Source organism: Bombina bombina, chromosome 6, assembly GCF_027579735.1.
Source record: "Bombina bombina isolate aBomBom1 chromosome 6, aBomBom1.pri, whole genome shotgun sequence".
Taxonomy (NCBI): Eukaryota; Metazoa; Chordata; class Amphibia; order Anura; family Bombinatoridae; genus Bombina; species Bombina bombina.
The window spans coordinates 864,272,941-864,288,754 of record NC_069504.1 but is presented as its reverse complement, the minus strand read 5'-3'; the positions used below and the strand labels follow the sequence as shown (position 1 = coordinate 864,288,754).

The window sequence follows — 15,814 nt, the reverse complement described above, 5'->3', positions numbered from 1 at the left end:
CCTTGGCAGTTAGAGACAAACCCTCAATCCAGGGACTAGAAATAGCGGGTTCTACCCACAAGATCTTATTATATGCTGATGATATTTTATTTTTCCTTACCAACCCCGCAACCTCTATACCCTCCCTTTGTGATGAACTAGACAATTTCCAAAAAGTATCCAATTTTCTCATCTATAAATCTAAGTCAGAGATGCTTTTGCTAAACCATGATCCCCTGCAATCCCAAAATATTTGTCAGATATGTCCATTCAAAAAAAGAGGGAATTCCCTAAAATACCTAGGCATATACTTAGCCCCAACAACTGAAGAAATGTTTCAACTAAATTATGTCCCCATCCAACAACAGATCATAGCAGATCTCTCAGCTTGGAGATCAAAGAATGTATCCTGGTTAGGGAGAATCACAATCCTAAAAATGAATGTCCTTCCAAGGTTATTATATATCTTCCAAACCCTGCCCATCCCCACACCCAAGAACTTCACCAATTCATTACAATCCAAACTATTAGCATATGTATGGGAAAATAGGCCAGCAAGGATCAATAAGCAACTAATGTGCATGCCAACTAAAAGAGGTGGATTAGGGGTTCCTGACTTGGAAAAGTACCGTACGGGAATATTCCTGCAAAGGATCATTGATTGGTACACGAACTTCACAACTAAGGCTTGGGTAGCACTGGAGCATGATATTGCAAATAAGACACACCTGGGGTCTCTCTGCTGGCTACCGCCAAAACAGACCTCTTTAGAACATCACCCTAACTCTATCATAGCAGAGACATTCCGGGTCTGGAACCATATTCTAATATCATACCCGAATATATCCTCAAGAACCTCCCCGCTAACACCCCTTACAAATAACACAGACTTTATACCGGGGCTGAATTTCCCCAGCAAAACCCTATCCAACAAGAGAAGAACCTTAGCGGCATATCAGTTAGGTAATGAGCATAAATTTTATAACCTAGAAGAGTTAGCAACAGAGGGAATTGACCTCTCAAAAAATTGGTTACTATTACGCCAATGCCAATCATATATAACAAAACACCCTGATCGAAGGAATTTAGTGAGGCCCATGACGGCATTTGAATCACTATGTAGAACAGACACCCCACATAAAAAGACACTAGCTATTTCTCATGCACTACTACAAATCCCACCTCATGGCTACACCCCGTATTACATAGACAGGTGGAATACAGAACTGAACCTAGACATGACACCAAGAGAGGTCTCAGAGATTTTCACGAATGTAACCAAGGTCTCCTCCTCCAGCCGGCTAATTGAACTAAATTTAAAGATAATCCAAAGATGGTACTACACACCGGCTAGGATACATAAACTCTATAGGACGGCAAGTGATACATGCTGGAGGTGTGAAAATGGCAGGGGGAACATGGCACACATCTGGTGGGATTGTACTATGATAAAGGAAGTGTGGGAAAAAGTGGCAAGGGAGACCAGAAATGGTGGGGGTTACGATTCCACCAGATCCTCGCATCTGGCTATTTAATATTATTCCAAGAAAAACACAAACACAAGTGAAAAAACTAATCTTTATGGCAAGTAATGGCATGAAGACATTACTTGCAAGGCACTGGAAACAAAAATACATCCCCACAGTTGCTGATTGGATCCATACTTTCCAACACATCTTACAATTAGAGGAATATGCATACATTAAATCGAGGACAGAGGTGTCATACGGCTTAATGAAGATCATGTGGGACACATATATAGCAAATAAATTTCATAATTAGCAAACGCGAACTAAGTTGTGTTTATGCTTTATTAGGAGATTGATATAGGACCTAAGGCTCCTGACAACTGTGGCAACAGAACGTTTCTAGATACTTATTGTTAGACGCATTTCACTGCATAACTGTAAAATGTAAAAGAAAATGTTAAACGGTTTGTTGCAATTCCTTTTTTGACTTCTGTATTGTACGAATTTTATTTGACAATAAAACTGTTTATTCAAAAAAAAAAAAAAAAAAAAAAAAAAAGAGAAAAAAATAATTTCAGCGTTGAGTTAAACAGGCTTTGTCCCTTACATGAATATTTCTACTTTTAAAACATTGTTGGATATTGAGCAATTTCTATAAAAAAAAATTCAATTCCTTTTTTTTTTTGTTTTTGTTTGAGACGCATGCAACAACAAAAAGAGGGTAATGTTCAAATGGAAGCTACAAATAAAAAACATACTGTGGATTTTCTGAAATAAACTTGATTAGATGTAAGTACATTTGTGTTTTAGAAACTGTTATATGTCATGAAGGTTAATGCTACTTTAGTGGTGAAGCTACTAAACACTTATGAGGCCCTTCTATAAATTCTTTCTTTGGAATAAATAGTGTACAACTCTAGTACGAGTTATAATTGATACCATTTTAAAGAAAGAAAGATTTGAATAATCTGCACACAAAAAAGAGAACTAAACAGCAAGACAGAAAAAGAGGTTGTCATAGTGGTCCTTAAAGGGACAGAAAACCCAATTTTTTTTCCTTTCATTATTCAGATAGAGCCCACAATTACAAAAAAATAGTTTCCTCTTTACTTTAAATGATAACAATGGAGTTAAGTAAATTTGATAATATAAATAAATAAGAGTATTTTGTAGAAACTAAGCAACCAATACCAACAGGATTTTAGGTAGGTGTTCATTGATTAGAAATCCATTTTAACTGCTAGCCATAATAATGTAGGGGCTGAAGCAGGGAAAATATTTTTAAACAGAGACCCTGGATGTTTTTGTGAGACACTGGAGATCCTTTTTTAGCCACCATTACTTCATGTTACATGGTGAGTTTGAACAATACTATGGTAGGGTAATAGGGGCTACATTTGCCCCTTCTTTTGCTAATTATTTGCTGGTTGGTGGGATGCTTTTGCTTTGACATTTTTGGGTAATAAGACTGAATTATTTGATCTTGAGATATTGAGAACGGTCATATTATAACTTGTACTTATATGAAACCTACATCAGGCAATACTATTTTCCATGCAAAATCCTATCACCCCAAACATTTCATTCTATTCCTAGATGTGAGTTCTTACAAATATAGAGAAATGAAAACTATTTTATTCAAAGACTGTATTCATTGCCTGGGGTTTTATGATCCTGAAAGGTTGGAAAGAATTCACAGATAAGTTGGATTTGCTTAAGAGTACAGACAAACATCTTTAAAAGCTTTATTAAAAAATGGAAAAGAAATTAAAAAATAACCCTGGAAAAATTTGAAGACCAGACCTATTTTCCATTGAGGCTACAGAATGCACACACACCATTCTTCTGAATGTGATTACCGGCATACTTCTTCCTCTAAAATATTATTTTTAGAATTAAATTATATTAGTTTGTGATTTAAAAAAAAAACCAGACAGTTGTTATATAGATACTCCACAACTCAACTGTATCCATGACTCCATTTGACAGTACAAAAATGATGATCCATAATGTGAACTGGAGAAGACACTCAATAAATTGTGTCACTCTCTCACAGTGTGACTTGACTAGACACTGGAAACCATTCAAAGTAGGGATACTAAATGGCACGTATTGTAGGAAAGAAACCTTACAATGAGATACTTTGTGATCTTAATACGTTTAACTCAAAGGAGAAGAGAGGTGATACCGTTGCATCTCCTCATCAGAAGCAATAGTCACTTAAATTGTAGCTGGCCAGCCCCAGCTGCTACACCCCACCAGGAAATCTCCTGGTGTCCTGGTAGGCCAATCCAGATGATGTTTTGATTCCTAAAATAATGTTATAACTTAGCCTGGATAAAAGTAATCAATATACTGCAAGGACATGGTTAGAAGTAAAAGGTAATTATATATGTAGCTCTACAACCTGCAGATTATGTGATGTTTTGGTTACTGGCATTATGTCAACCAGAGTATCTTTATACAATTAATACTGCATATAAAAAGATTGTGCACATTTAGATAATGGACGTGAATTGGAAAGCTGTCTAACATTGTGTGCTCTATCTGAATCATGACTTTAGTGGTCCTTTAAAGGGACAGCATACACTCATTTTCATATAACTGCATGTAATAGACACTACTATAAAGAATAAGATGCCCAGATACTGATATAAAAATCCAGTATAAAACTGTTTAAAAACTTACTTAGAAGCTTTCAGTTTAGCTCTGTTGAAAAGGTAGCTGGAAAGCCCACTGCAAGTGGCAAATAAGACAGTCCCCCCTCCCCCTTCTTTTGCATATGAAAAGACCCTTTACACAAACAGGAGCAAACTGGAGAAGGTAGCTGACGGTATTCACATAAAACTTTGGGACTTGGTTAGAAAATCAGGGCAATGTTATTTAAAAATAAGCAAAACTATACATTTATTTTTTTTAAAAAACTTTATGGGCTATATAAATAGATCATCTACAAAACATTTATGCAAAGAAAAAATGAGTGTATAATGTCCCTTTAATATGGCGCGCACCTTAGATCAGAATGGTATTAAATGATTGTTACATATGGATGGATACCTGTAGTTGATTGTCCACTTATAGAAATTTTGTATAATGATATTTATTATGATGTTTGCTATGTCTTGACTAGGTGGTTACCTTTATTTACGTTTAGGTTAAACAATTACTGTATTTATGTTGTATAGATTTTTTTGCAGATTTGTTTCTTCAGAATGCAGTTTCATACTGTATTTTTTTTCCAACATAGACATGGACTTGGGATTATGTCAAAATGTCATATCTTTTCTATTTGCTGCTAAGAGATGAGGTCTGACTTGTATATTGACTAGTATTTCATGTTTATTGTGACCTAAGCAACCATAATTGCCATTCTTCTTATGACTATATTTTTATATTTACCAACTATCTTTTGTTTAACTGTCTACCCTAGTTTTCAGTTGAAATATTTAAATATAAAGTGTAGAACGTATTGTTGTAATGTGTCTTGATCTTATCATAATAATATTGTACAAATGTATAAGAAAAATATGCTTACCTGATAAATTAATTTCTTTCATGATGGTGAGAGTCCACAAGTCATCACATGTGGGATTTAACTCCATTCCACTATGAAGATACAAAACACACAATATACCAGAGCTTTTAATCCCACCCACTCTCCTGTACAAGAGAATAGAGTAAAACTGAGGAGCCAGGAAGATAAAGCAGGGCAAGTGAAGTTCAAACAAGGGCTGGTCTCATAGACTCTCCCCCATCATGAAAGAAATTAATTTATCAGGCAAGCATACTTTTTTTTCTTTTCATAAGAGGATGATGAGAGTCCAAGAGCCATCACATGTGGGATCCTATATCTAAGTGGTGAAGTCCATAATCTGAATAGACACAGCAGCCTGCAGAACTTAACTGCCAAAAGCAACCTCGGAAGAGGCATACAAAGTTGTAGAATTTCAAAAAAGTATACAATGGAAAAAAAACAAGTAGCCACTTTACAAATTTGATCAATGGAAATCTTATTTTTGAAGGCCCAAGAAGTAGCAACTACTCTAGTAGAATGAGCAGTAATACAGTCAATAGGAGTCTTCCCCAAAACCATGTACACCTTTTGAATCAAGGTCTTAAGCCAAGTGGCTAAGCTTTCTAACCCAGGTCCAGAGAAATGAAAGAACAAAGAAGAGGACAGTTGTGAGAAATTTAAATCTTAGAGTTTTTGGGAGCTGAACATAATGATGGAACCACAATTATTATTATCCGAAAAGAGTTGGTTTGCAGAATCGCCTAATCCAGATGAAAAATCAGGAAAGGGTGATTGCTGAAAGCTCAGATACTCTCCTGGCTGAGGTAATGGCCAAGAGAAAAGGAACCTTCCAGGATAACAATTAAATATAAAGATCATGAATAGATTCAAATGTAGGGGCCTGAAGGACTCTTAAAACCAAGTTAAGATTCCATAGACAAATAGCTGGTTTAATGATTGGTCTGATTTAAATCAAGGCCTGAAAAAAGATCTGAATATTAGGAATCTTGGTAAATGTTTTCTGATACAAAACAGTGTCTGACCTTTAAAAAGACTGGCTGTTGAGCCTTTCTCCAGATCATCCTGTAAGTAAGAACTGTAGCACACTAGGAAGGTCCTTTCTGGGAGAATGTCGCCAAGCCAGACAGGCGGACATTTGAAACAGATCTGTATACCTGTATACCCATGTGGCAAGCCAGAGCAAACAGAATTACTAAATCCTTTTGAACTTGGCTATCACTCTGGATAGCAACACAAATGAAGGAAGGATGTAACTCAGATAAAAAAACAGGGACTTACTAAGGCATCTATTTTATCCCCCTGAGGATCCCGAGACCTGGCACAATAGTTGGGCAACTTGTGATTCAAGCAAGAAGTCAGGGGATGTAAGTCTGGCATGCCCCAACGTCTCACTATTTAGTCGACTACCTCCTGGTTAAGAGACCATTCCCCAGGGTGAAAACACTGGCAGCTAAGAAAGTCCACTTCACAATTGTTCATTACCGGAAGGGAAAAGCTGAAATCATGCAATGATTGCATTCTGCAAGAGATAATGCGGGTCACGTTCTTCATTGCCAATTACTGTTTTGCCTTGGTGAATGATGTAAGTCACTGCTGTAACATTGGTCCTGATGATCAAATATTCTCCTGCTTAGAAAAAAGTTGTAGTGCAGACTTCGCAGAGGCTGAATGATCAAAGAAAAGGGTGTAACTCTCCAGCACTGTGAGATATCTCTCATTTCTGTATCGGAAGGAAAGACAAGCCCAGTTCAATATAGCACTGCATAATATGAGAGTTTTGTTATACTTGTATTTTATATTACTTTACACTTCAGATTGGGTTATTTCAGTATTATTATATGCAAGCTTTGCACTTTCTATTTTATATTTGAATACATTTAGATTTAAATCCAGCAGTGATTTTACAAATTCTGATAATGTTTTGAAAGTGTCTGTGTTACTTTAACAAATTAGGATCATACTTTGTATATCTGTGTGTATCTTTTACAGCTTACATTGCACTTGTTATTTTCTCTATTGTAAAATAAAACACAGCTTGAGAAAGTGGGAGGAATAGGGGTGTTCTCTGGGCTGAACAGATGAGTTCCCAGGGTATGTCTGAAGCTGGTCTCACTGATTTTTCTCACCAGCTGTATAAAGGGGAAGTTTGCTCAAAATTACACTTATTTACACTTATTTAACTGACAGAAAAGTAATATAGACTTAACTATAGACAAAATCAAGTTACATTTTAGTGAAAACATTTCAGTTTAATTTGTAATTAATGCAAACTGAGTTTTTATATCAGCCCCAGGTGGTTTTCAGTTACCTTCTATTTCCCTTTAAAATTCTGTATCCCGAGAGTTTCATTCTTATCTATGAAAGGCATCTCTCATCTCTCTGGGACTTCCAGGTTCTGCACCTTTTCTTGTAACATTCAGTGAGTTCAGCCTCTGTGAAGTCTGCATGATAATTTCTCTCCAAATAAGAGAATCTTTGCTTATCAGGCCCATATAAAGTAATGAAGCTCTCTGGGAAACTGAAGCTGTCAGTTTTTCAGTTTTATTTTAAATACAAGAATTACAAAGTGCATTGCAATTTGTAAAAATTACACAAAAATATACAAAGTATTATCTTAATTTGTTAAAGTTACACAGAAACTGTAAAAGCAAAATCAGAATTTGTAAAATTGCAATCCTAAATACACTGCTGTATGCAGAATAAAATACAAAATAGAAAGTTCAGATGTTAAATGTAATAAAACCTAATCTGAAGTCTAAAGTAATCTAAATACAAAGCACAACGTATAAATGCAGCACAACTGATGTCATACAGTGCTATATTTATATATAAACGCCCCTGGAAGAAGTATTTCACTAGGGATCTCACAGTGCTGGAGGATCATTTTAGATAATCACACCACCTCACCTGAGCGGAGAGCTTTAGATCATCAGGCCCATTGTCTGAATGGATTCTTAGAAAGGATTGATGCCTGAGGCTGGGTCAACTCTGAAAAGCCCTAAATATTGGACCTCCAGAGGAGACCAAACTCCTTGCACCCTCTGTGATGCCCAGACTATAACCCAACCTATCAGACTGGTATCTGTGGTGACCACAACCCATGTTGACCTGAGAAAGGAGGCCCCTTGTGAGAAATTGGTGAGTCTGCCACCAGGTCCTTGTAATCTTCCTTTCTCTGATGCAACATCCTAAATTGGAGAGGTCACAGACAGAATCTGGTAAATTGAACTGTGTCTAAAACGGCTATCATGAGGCCCACCACTTTCATGCATTGAGTCGCTAAAGAAAGGGAAGTAATTTGTAAAAGGGCACATGCCTTTTGAAGTTTAAGTCTGCTTTTTTTCTGTATGAGACAGTCTCTTAGACACTGAATCTAGAATGAGCTTAAGGCCTTCTGCCCCTTGCATCTGCTTTTAACTGTGGGAGACATGGCAACCATCAAGTCAGTAATAGAAAAGTAGATGTACTTTTTAAATTTAGGGACCAGTTCAGAAGAACTCCCTTGGGGAAAGCCCAGATGTACTGTAAACCCTTGATCACTATGTTGTAGGGCAGTGCTGAAGGACCTTGTATAGGATAAGACATAGAGGCCAATTTATCAAAGGTCTTGCGGACCTGATCCGACAGTGCGCATCAGGTCCGCAAGACCTCGCTGAATGCAGAGAGCAATACGCTCTCCGTATTCAGCATTGCACCAGCAGCTCACAAGAGCTGCTGGTGCAACGCCGCCCCCTGCAGACTCGCAACAAATGGGCCGCCAGCAGGGAGGTGTCAATCAACCCGATCGTACTCGATTGGGTTGAATTGCGGCGATTCCTGTCCGCCTCATCAGAGCAGGTAGACAGGGTTATGGAGCAGCGGTCTTTAGACCGCTGCTTCATAACTGGTTTTTCTGGCGAGTCTGTTGACACCCCAGAAACACGGCCCTTCAAGCTCCATTCGGAGCTTGATAAATGGGCCTCATAGACTAAGCACATAGCTGAGCAGGGGCACATACTAAAACATCTGTACATAGCAAACATAACAGAAAAGCGTAAATTAATATTTAGATCTCCCTTCTAGCTGGTCACCATATTTTCAAGAGACTAGACCTGTGCCAGTTGCCCCATAGTAAGCATTGGAGCTTAAAGGGACATAAAACAAGTTGAGATAGAGACAAAATATAATAATATGCACATTAATTACTTTACCTGCAAATTTATACTGCAGTGCCTCGCCATTAACCCTTTCTTTTAAGTTTCAGAATTGTACAGCTCTAACTCCCCCCACACAATTCATTTTATGGCTGTAGCTATATCCATTGTTGTTTTGGTAAAATGCACAAATGAATAGCGATTATATGCTGGAGCATGCCTAGAAGCTGTGAACTCAGTTGAAATACAATGCCTGTGTCTAAGCACTGATAGGAGGGGTGGAGCACAGTGTCCAGACAGCATGGCAATTTTAAGTATTTTTGCTTATTTTTAAAAATTATTTTAAAATACTTATACCCAACAATTTTCAAACAATTTTTTTTATGCAAACTATTTTTACTTAATTAGCCCTTTTAGGATATGCACAAATCTCAACCTGTTTTATGGCACTTTAAGGAGAATTGCAAGTATCTATATATATAGGAGCACAGAACGCAGTCATAAGGCACACTAAGGGTTAACCCCAGGTGGGGGGGGGGCACAGTATTGATGGCACAATTCATTTAACTGGCATCCCTGTGTGGGTTACAGAAAATGTTTACTGTCCCTTTAAATAGACAGGAAACCCCATCATTTTCTTTCATGATTTTGATAGAATTATTTTATTATTATTATTTATTTATAAAGCGTCAACAGATTCTGCAGCGCTGTCCATGGGTACAAAAATAAAAAGTACAGTACAATACAATATAAGACACCAGATAAAATTAAACAATTTTAAACGAATACATGGGGAATTGAGGGCCCGTGGGAACTTACAATCTAGATGGGTAGGAGGGTGAGAAACAGGAGGTGGGTACTGCAAAGGCGATAATGATGTTAGTGTGGAGTTAGAAGAGGGCAACTATTAGGCAAGTGGAATTCATTTGGTATTGATTTGGTGATAGGCTTCCTTGAACAAAAAGGTCTTTGGGAAGCGTTTAAAGGAGGAGAGGTTAGGGGAAAGTCAGACAGCTCGAGGAAGTGCATTCCAGAGTGTTAGTGTCGCACAAGAGAAGTCCTGTAGTCTAGCATGGGAGGAGGTGATGGTAGAAGATGCAAGGAGCAGGTCATAGTTTGATCTTAAGGGGCGAGCTGGAGTATATTTGTTGATAAGTGAGGACAGGTGTGGGGGGCTGAGTTGGTAAGGGATTTGTAGGTCAGGTGAGAATTTTGAATTTAATTCTGCTGTGAATGGGGAGCCAGTGAAGCGACTCGCAGAGAGGTGCAGCAGATACAGAGCGTCTGGAGAGGTGGATTAGTCTAGCAGAGGCATTTAGGATAGATTGAAGGGGGGAGAGGTGGGAGATAGGAAGGCCAGTTAGTAGGTTATTACAGTAGTCAAGTCAGGAAATTACTAGGGAGTGGAATAGCTGTTTAGTAGTTTCAGCGCTCAGAAACGGACGAATTTTGGAGATATTGTGTAGGTGGTTGCGACAGGATGAAGAGAGCAATTGGATGTGGGGTATGGAGGACAGATTGTAGTCAGGTGTAACTCCTAGGAAGCGGACTTGGGGTGAAGGGGAGATAGTGGTGATGCCAACAGTGATAGAAAAGTTAGAAACTGGAGTAGAATTAGAGGGGGGGATTAGAAGGAGCTCAGTCTTGGACATGTTGATTTTTAGGTGGTGAGAGTCCATCCAGGAAGAAATTCCAAATAAACAGTCACTGATGTGAGAATTGACAGATGGAGAGAGTGAAGGGGTGGATAGGTAGATATGAGTATCATCTGCACTGATAAGTTTACCCAGTGAGGAAGTATAAATGGAGAAGAGTAGAGGACCCAGAACAGAGCCTTGAGGTACTCCAACAGACAGAGGCAATGAGGAGGAGGAGTCGCCAGCAAATGAGACAGAAAAGGACCTATTAGATAGGTAAGAGTGGATCCAGTAGAGGGCAGTGTCACTGAGCCCAAGGGAGCTGAGGGTCCGTAGGAAAAGGGGATGGTCAATGGTGATGAAGGCAGCAGACAGGTCGAGTAAGATAAGGAAACAGTAGTGTCCGTTGTTTTTAGCAGAAAGAAGATCGCTAGTAACCTTGGTGAGGGCAGTCTCAGTTAAGTGTTGGGGACGGAAGCCAGAATGCAGGGGGTCAAGCAACGAGTTGGAGGACAGGAAGTTGGTTAGGCGATCGAAAACTAGTTTGTCCAGTACTTTTGAAGCTAGCGGAAGCAGTTATATGGGGCGGTAGTTTGTAGGAGAATTGGGGTCGAGGGAGGGTTTTTTGAGGATGGGGTGACCTATGTGTATTTGAAGGAAGATGGGAATGAACCGGTTGTAAGGGATAGTTTGAATATGTGAGTAAGAGCTGGATTGAGGGTAGAAGACAGAGAAGGTATTACATCTGAAGGGATAGGGTCAAGTGGGCAGGTAGTGAGGTGTGAGGAAGACAATAGGGAACTCACTTCATTCTCAGTGGTTGGGGGTAAGGTGCCAAGAGTGGTGGAGGGTGTGACCAGGGGCGGAGATGGAAGGTTGCAGTCTTGTGTTGGGATATTAATTCCGATGGTAAGTGTTTTGTTGAAAAAGTAGTCTGCCAGGTCTTGAGCACTGAAGGCAGATGAAGGGGGTGGTGCAGGGAGATAGAGGAGAGAGTTGAAAAGAGAGAAGAAACGTTAAGGGTTTGAGGAGTGAGTAGATATAAGAGAAGAGAAGTAAGTTTGATTGGCTAAATGATGGACAGAGGAGTAAGAATAAAGAATGAACTTATAGTGGAGGAAATCTGGTTCAGAGCGGGATTTCCTCCAGGCACGTTCAGCAGCACAGGAGCATTTTTGCAGGTAGCGTGCATGCCGAGAGTGCCAGGGCTGGAGCTGATGATGTGGGGTTTTGCGTATTTGTGGAGGAGCAAGGGTGTCAAGTGCAGAGGCAAGAGTAGTGTGATAGTGGGTTGTAGCAAGGTCAGGGCAGGATATTGTGGAAGTGTAGGGGAGGCGCTTTTGAATAAGGTTGGAAAGTTGGAGAGGATCCACATTGTGCAGATTTCTAGAGGTGCAGGGCCGAGGGGGAGAAGAAGGTTTAGCTTGTGCATTAAGATTACAGGCGAGCAGATGGTGGTCTGAGATGGGAAATGGGCAACAGGTGACATCAGAGAGAGAGCAGAGGTAGGAGAATATCAGATCCATAGAGTAACTATCGCAGAGCGGGATTTCCTCCAGGCACGTTCAGCAGCACGGGAACATTTTTGCTGGTAGCATGCATGCCGAGAGTGCCAGGGCTGGAGCTGACTATGTGGGGTTTTGCGTATTTGTGGAGGAGCAAGGGTGTCAAGTGCAGAAGCAAGAGTAGTGTGATAGTGGGTTGTAGCAAGGTCAGGGCAGGATATTGTGGAAGTGTAGGGGAGGCGCTTTTGAATAAGGTTGGAAAGTTGGAGAGGATCCACATTGTGCAGATTTCTAGAGGTGCAGGGCCGAGGGGGAGAAGTAGGTTTAGCTTGTGCATTAAGATTACAGGCGAGCAGATGGTGGTCTGAGATGGGAAATGGGCGACAGGTGACATCAGAGAGAGAGCAGAGGTAGGAGAATATCAGATCCATAGAGTAACTATCGCAGTGAGTAGGAAATAGGGTGGATTGTGAGAGATCAAAGGAGTTTGTGAGTGAGAGAAGTTTAGAGGCAGCAGGGGCAGATGGGTTATCAATGGGGATGTTGAAGTCCCCTAGGATTAGAGCAGGGGTATTTGTAGAGAGAAAGTGAGAAAGCCAGGCAGCATAGTTGTCAATGAATTGAGAGGTTGGTCCAGGGGGGCGATAGATAAATGCCACTCTGAAGGAGAGGGGGAGAACAGGCGGATGCAGTGAACTTCAAAGGAGGAGAAGGAGAGAGATGGATGAGGAGGCAGGTGCTGATAGGAGCAGGAGGGAGAGAGTAAGATTCTAATACCGCCACCATGTCTTTCACCTGGCCTAGGTGTGTGGCTAAAGTGGAGACCACTGTGTGTGAGAGCAGCAATGGAAGCAGTGTCAGAAGAAGATAGCCAGTTTGTTACAGACAGAGCGAGCATTCCAGAGAGCACAAGATAAGAAATGGGATAAGCGCTGTGGGTTTATGGAGATGAGATTACTAGGATTGCGTGACCTAGAGTTTGTATTGTGGGAGACTGAGTGAGAGTGTAAAAGTTTGGTGATTGCTGCAGGGCCAGGGTTAGGAGAGATGTCACCAGCAGCAAGCAGTAGTAGGAGTGTGAGTGATAGAAGGTGAGAGTGAGACTTGTAGGAACGGGTATGATTAGAGACAGGATAGTTAGATGGGGAAGTATTTCTAAGGAGACAGAGTAGTTGATGAGAAGACACCATAGGGGATGAGAGAAGGGAGGGGGAGATAAGGATAGTGTGGGTTGTTATTGTTATAGGGACATGCAGTGAGTTTTAGGAGAAGGGAAGACAGAAATAGCAGAAAAGATATAGAGAGCATAATTTGTGCATAGTTAGTGAGGATTACCTGTTAGTGGGGTCTGCAGTTTTCCTCTCCAGTTTCTAACTCCAGTTCTTAACTCTGCCACTTGTAACCCAGGGCCACTTTGAAGCACAGGGCCCACATAGCCAAGGCTCAGATAACCTGCGCTCAATATACAATTTTAAACAACTTTCCATATTTCTATTATCAAATTGGCTTCACTCTCCTGCAGTGCACTACTGGCAGCTAGATGAACACACCTACTTAGCCAATCACACAAGACAATTGTGTGCAGGCACCAATCAGCAGCTAGCTCCCACTAGAGTTGGATATGTGCATATTCATTTTCAACATGGGATTCCATGAGAATGAAGCACATTTGAAAATAAAAGTGAATTTAAAAGTGTATTAAAATTACATGCTCTATCTGAATCATACAAGTTTAATTTTGACTTTCCTATCTCTTTAAACACAATGAAACTTTTTTAAAATTGTTATTTTAAAGTATGTAATATATTGCAGTGCCCTATTGATTAAATTATATAAGATAAGATAAACTCTAATAGATAAGGGTAGCTACCTCACTAGCAGTCCTGGAGACCTCTTGCTGAGTGTTAGAAAATAGCTACCACATTGCAGTGGAAGGAGAAGAAGCATGAAGGGAAAGGCTGATATACCAGCAATGTGCAGCTAAGTATAGGCTTTTTTTTTAGCTAAAAAAAATCCTCCAAATTTAGAGACTGGAGAGCAGAGGAAGCTTCAGAGCTATGACTGGTATCTCCGGTGTGCACTAAAACTGATTGTAGTACTTTTGAAGTACCCCTTTTTGTAAGCATGACAAAAAGTACCTAAAACAGTTGTAGACGTTGTTTGGTATATGAGACCCTAGGCTATGTGAAGCATATGTACATAGCCTGCAGGCTACTAAGATGCATTGTACTTTAACTGTCAACAACTTTGTCTACCCTTCTCATATCAGCTGCAGAAGACAACTTCTAGTAGATAGGCCCATCTAAAGCAGCATGGTGCCAAGGACCTCACAAGGAACAACATCTATAACCCAGGGGATTGGCAGATAAATCCACTTTTCACCTAGGAGGCCTGTAACATTTCCCCATTAGGAAAAGATTTTTCACTGCAAGGCTGAAAACTCCTCTGAGGAGGAAAGGGGTCTGGTTAGAGAACTCCTATCAACTCCCTGTAGATCAGCACTTCAGAATTCACCTCACTCCATGGTTTAGGCAAAAATGACTGGGAGTGGGAGAGACTAAAAGCTCTAGTGTGTTGGGTGTTTTTGTCTCCTCCTAGTGGACTGGGGCTTAATCCCACATGTGATGGTTTGTGGACTTTCACCATCTTATGAAAGTTCTGTGTAGCATGACATACGTCAGATTTTTTTGGTGCACCTTCATATCTATTCTTTTTTAAATGAGGGATTTTTCACTGGAAGAACAGCAAGAAAAACTAAAATGAGATAACATGTGGAAATCAATGAGACATAGATACGGGATGGAAAGTGAGAATTATGAATTCCCGTTCACCTGTAAATGCTTCAGGATCAATTTCAACCCATTCAATGAGCTTTCCTGTGTCTGGGTCAGTAGCCAACTGTATGTCAATCTCTTTTGCATTGTAAGACTGAGATCTATAGAAAGATATGAAAATTATTGAGTAAGCAGTATGACTATCATTTCCTTCTAAAGAAAAAAAGACTTTTATATAATTTTATTTTTGTGGTGCCCACTATTTTTCCTGTCTATAGAAAGATACTCAGTCTATGCTTCCATCTTTTTTAGAAAGAAAAAACTACCACAACATATATCTGCATGCAAAGGGGCGATGATCAAAAACCCCGCATCGAGCGAAATCATGCAATATCTTTGGGATTTTTTTTAGACCTTGTATTATATTATAGGTGTTTCTCCTTCACATCCAGAGCCAGGTATAGTGAGATAAACAGCTCTCAAGCTAAAATTTGCATTTCCAAAATTCTTTGAGGACCTCACAGTACTGAGGAGAATTCTTAGACCCTCTCGCCTGAGCGGAGCGCTTTAGATCATCGGGCCCATTAAAAGATATCTCCTACCGGAATACGAGTGAACAGTTCTGCCAGTCAAAGGGGAAAAATGTGACTTCAATGCTGCAGGTGCTCTTGTAGATAGCAGGGGGGAGCCAGGCCATGAATCCTGAAGAACTAACAAGTACATTGGCATAATAAGCCACGTCGAAATTGCCATCAATACTGTAAGAGAACACAAAAAAAGCT

The 15,814-nt window shown here is 39.9% G+C and overlaps 1 protein-coding gene across 1 annotated transcript in view; it reads right to left on the bottom strand.

Moving 5' to 3' along the window:
• CHRNE (cholinergic receptor nicotinic epsilon subunit) overlaps positions 1–15,814 on the bottom strand; it is a 194,087-nt gene that overhangs the window by 89,331 nt on the left and 88,942 nt on the right. Inside the window, exons 5-6 of the mRNA XM_053718322.1 lie at positions 15,635–15,790; positions 15,090–15,193 (exon numbers count right to left, since the gene is read on the bottom strand). Coding sequence (XP_053574297.1) covers positions 15,090–15,193; positions 15,635–15,790 — 260 coding nt within the window. The remainder of the gene's footprint in view (positions 1–15,089; positions 15,194–15,634; positions 15,791–15,814) is intronic.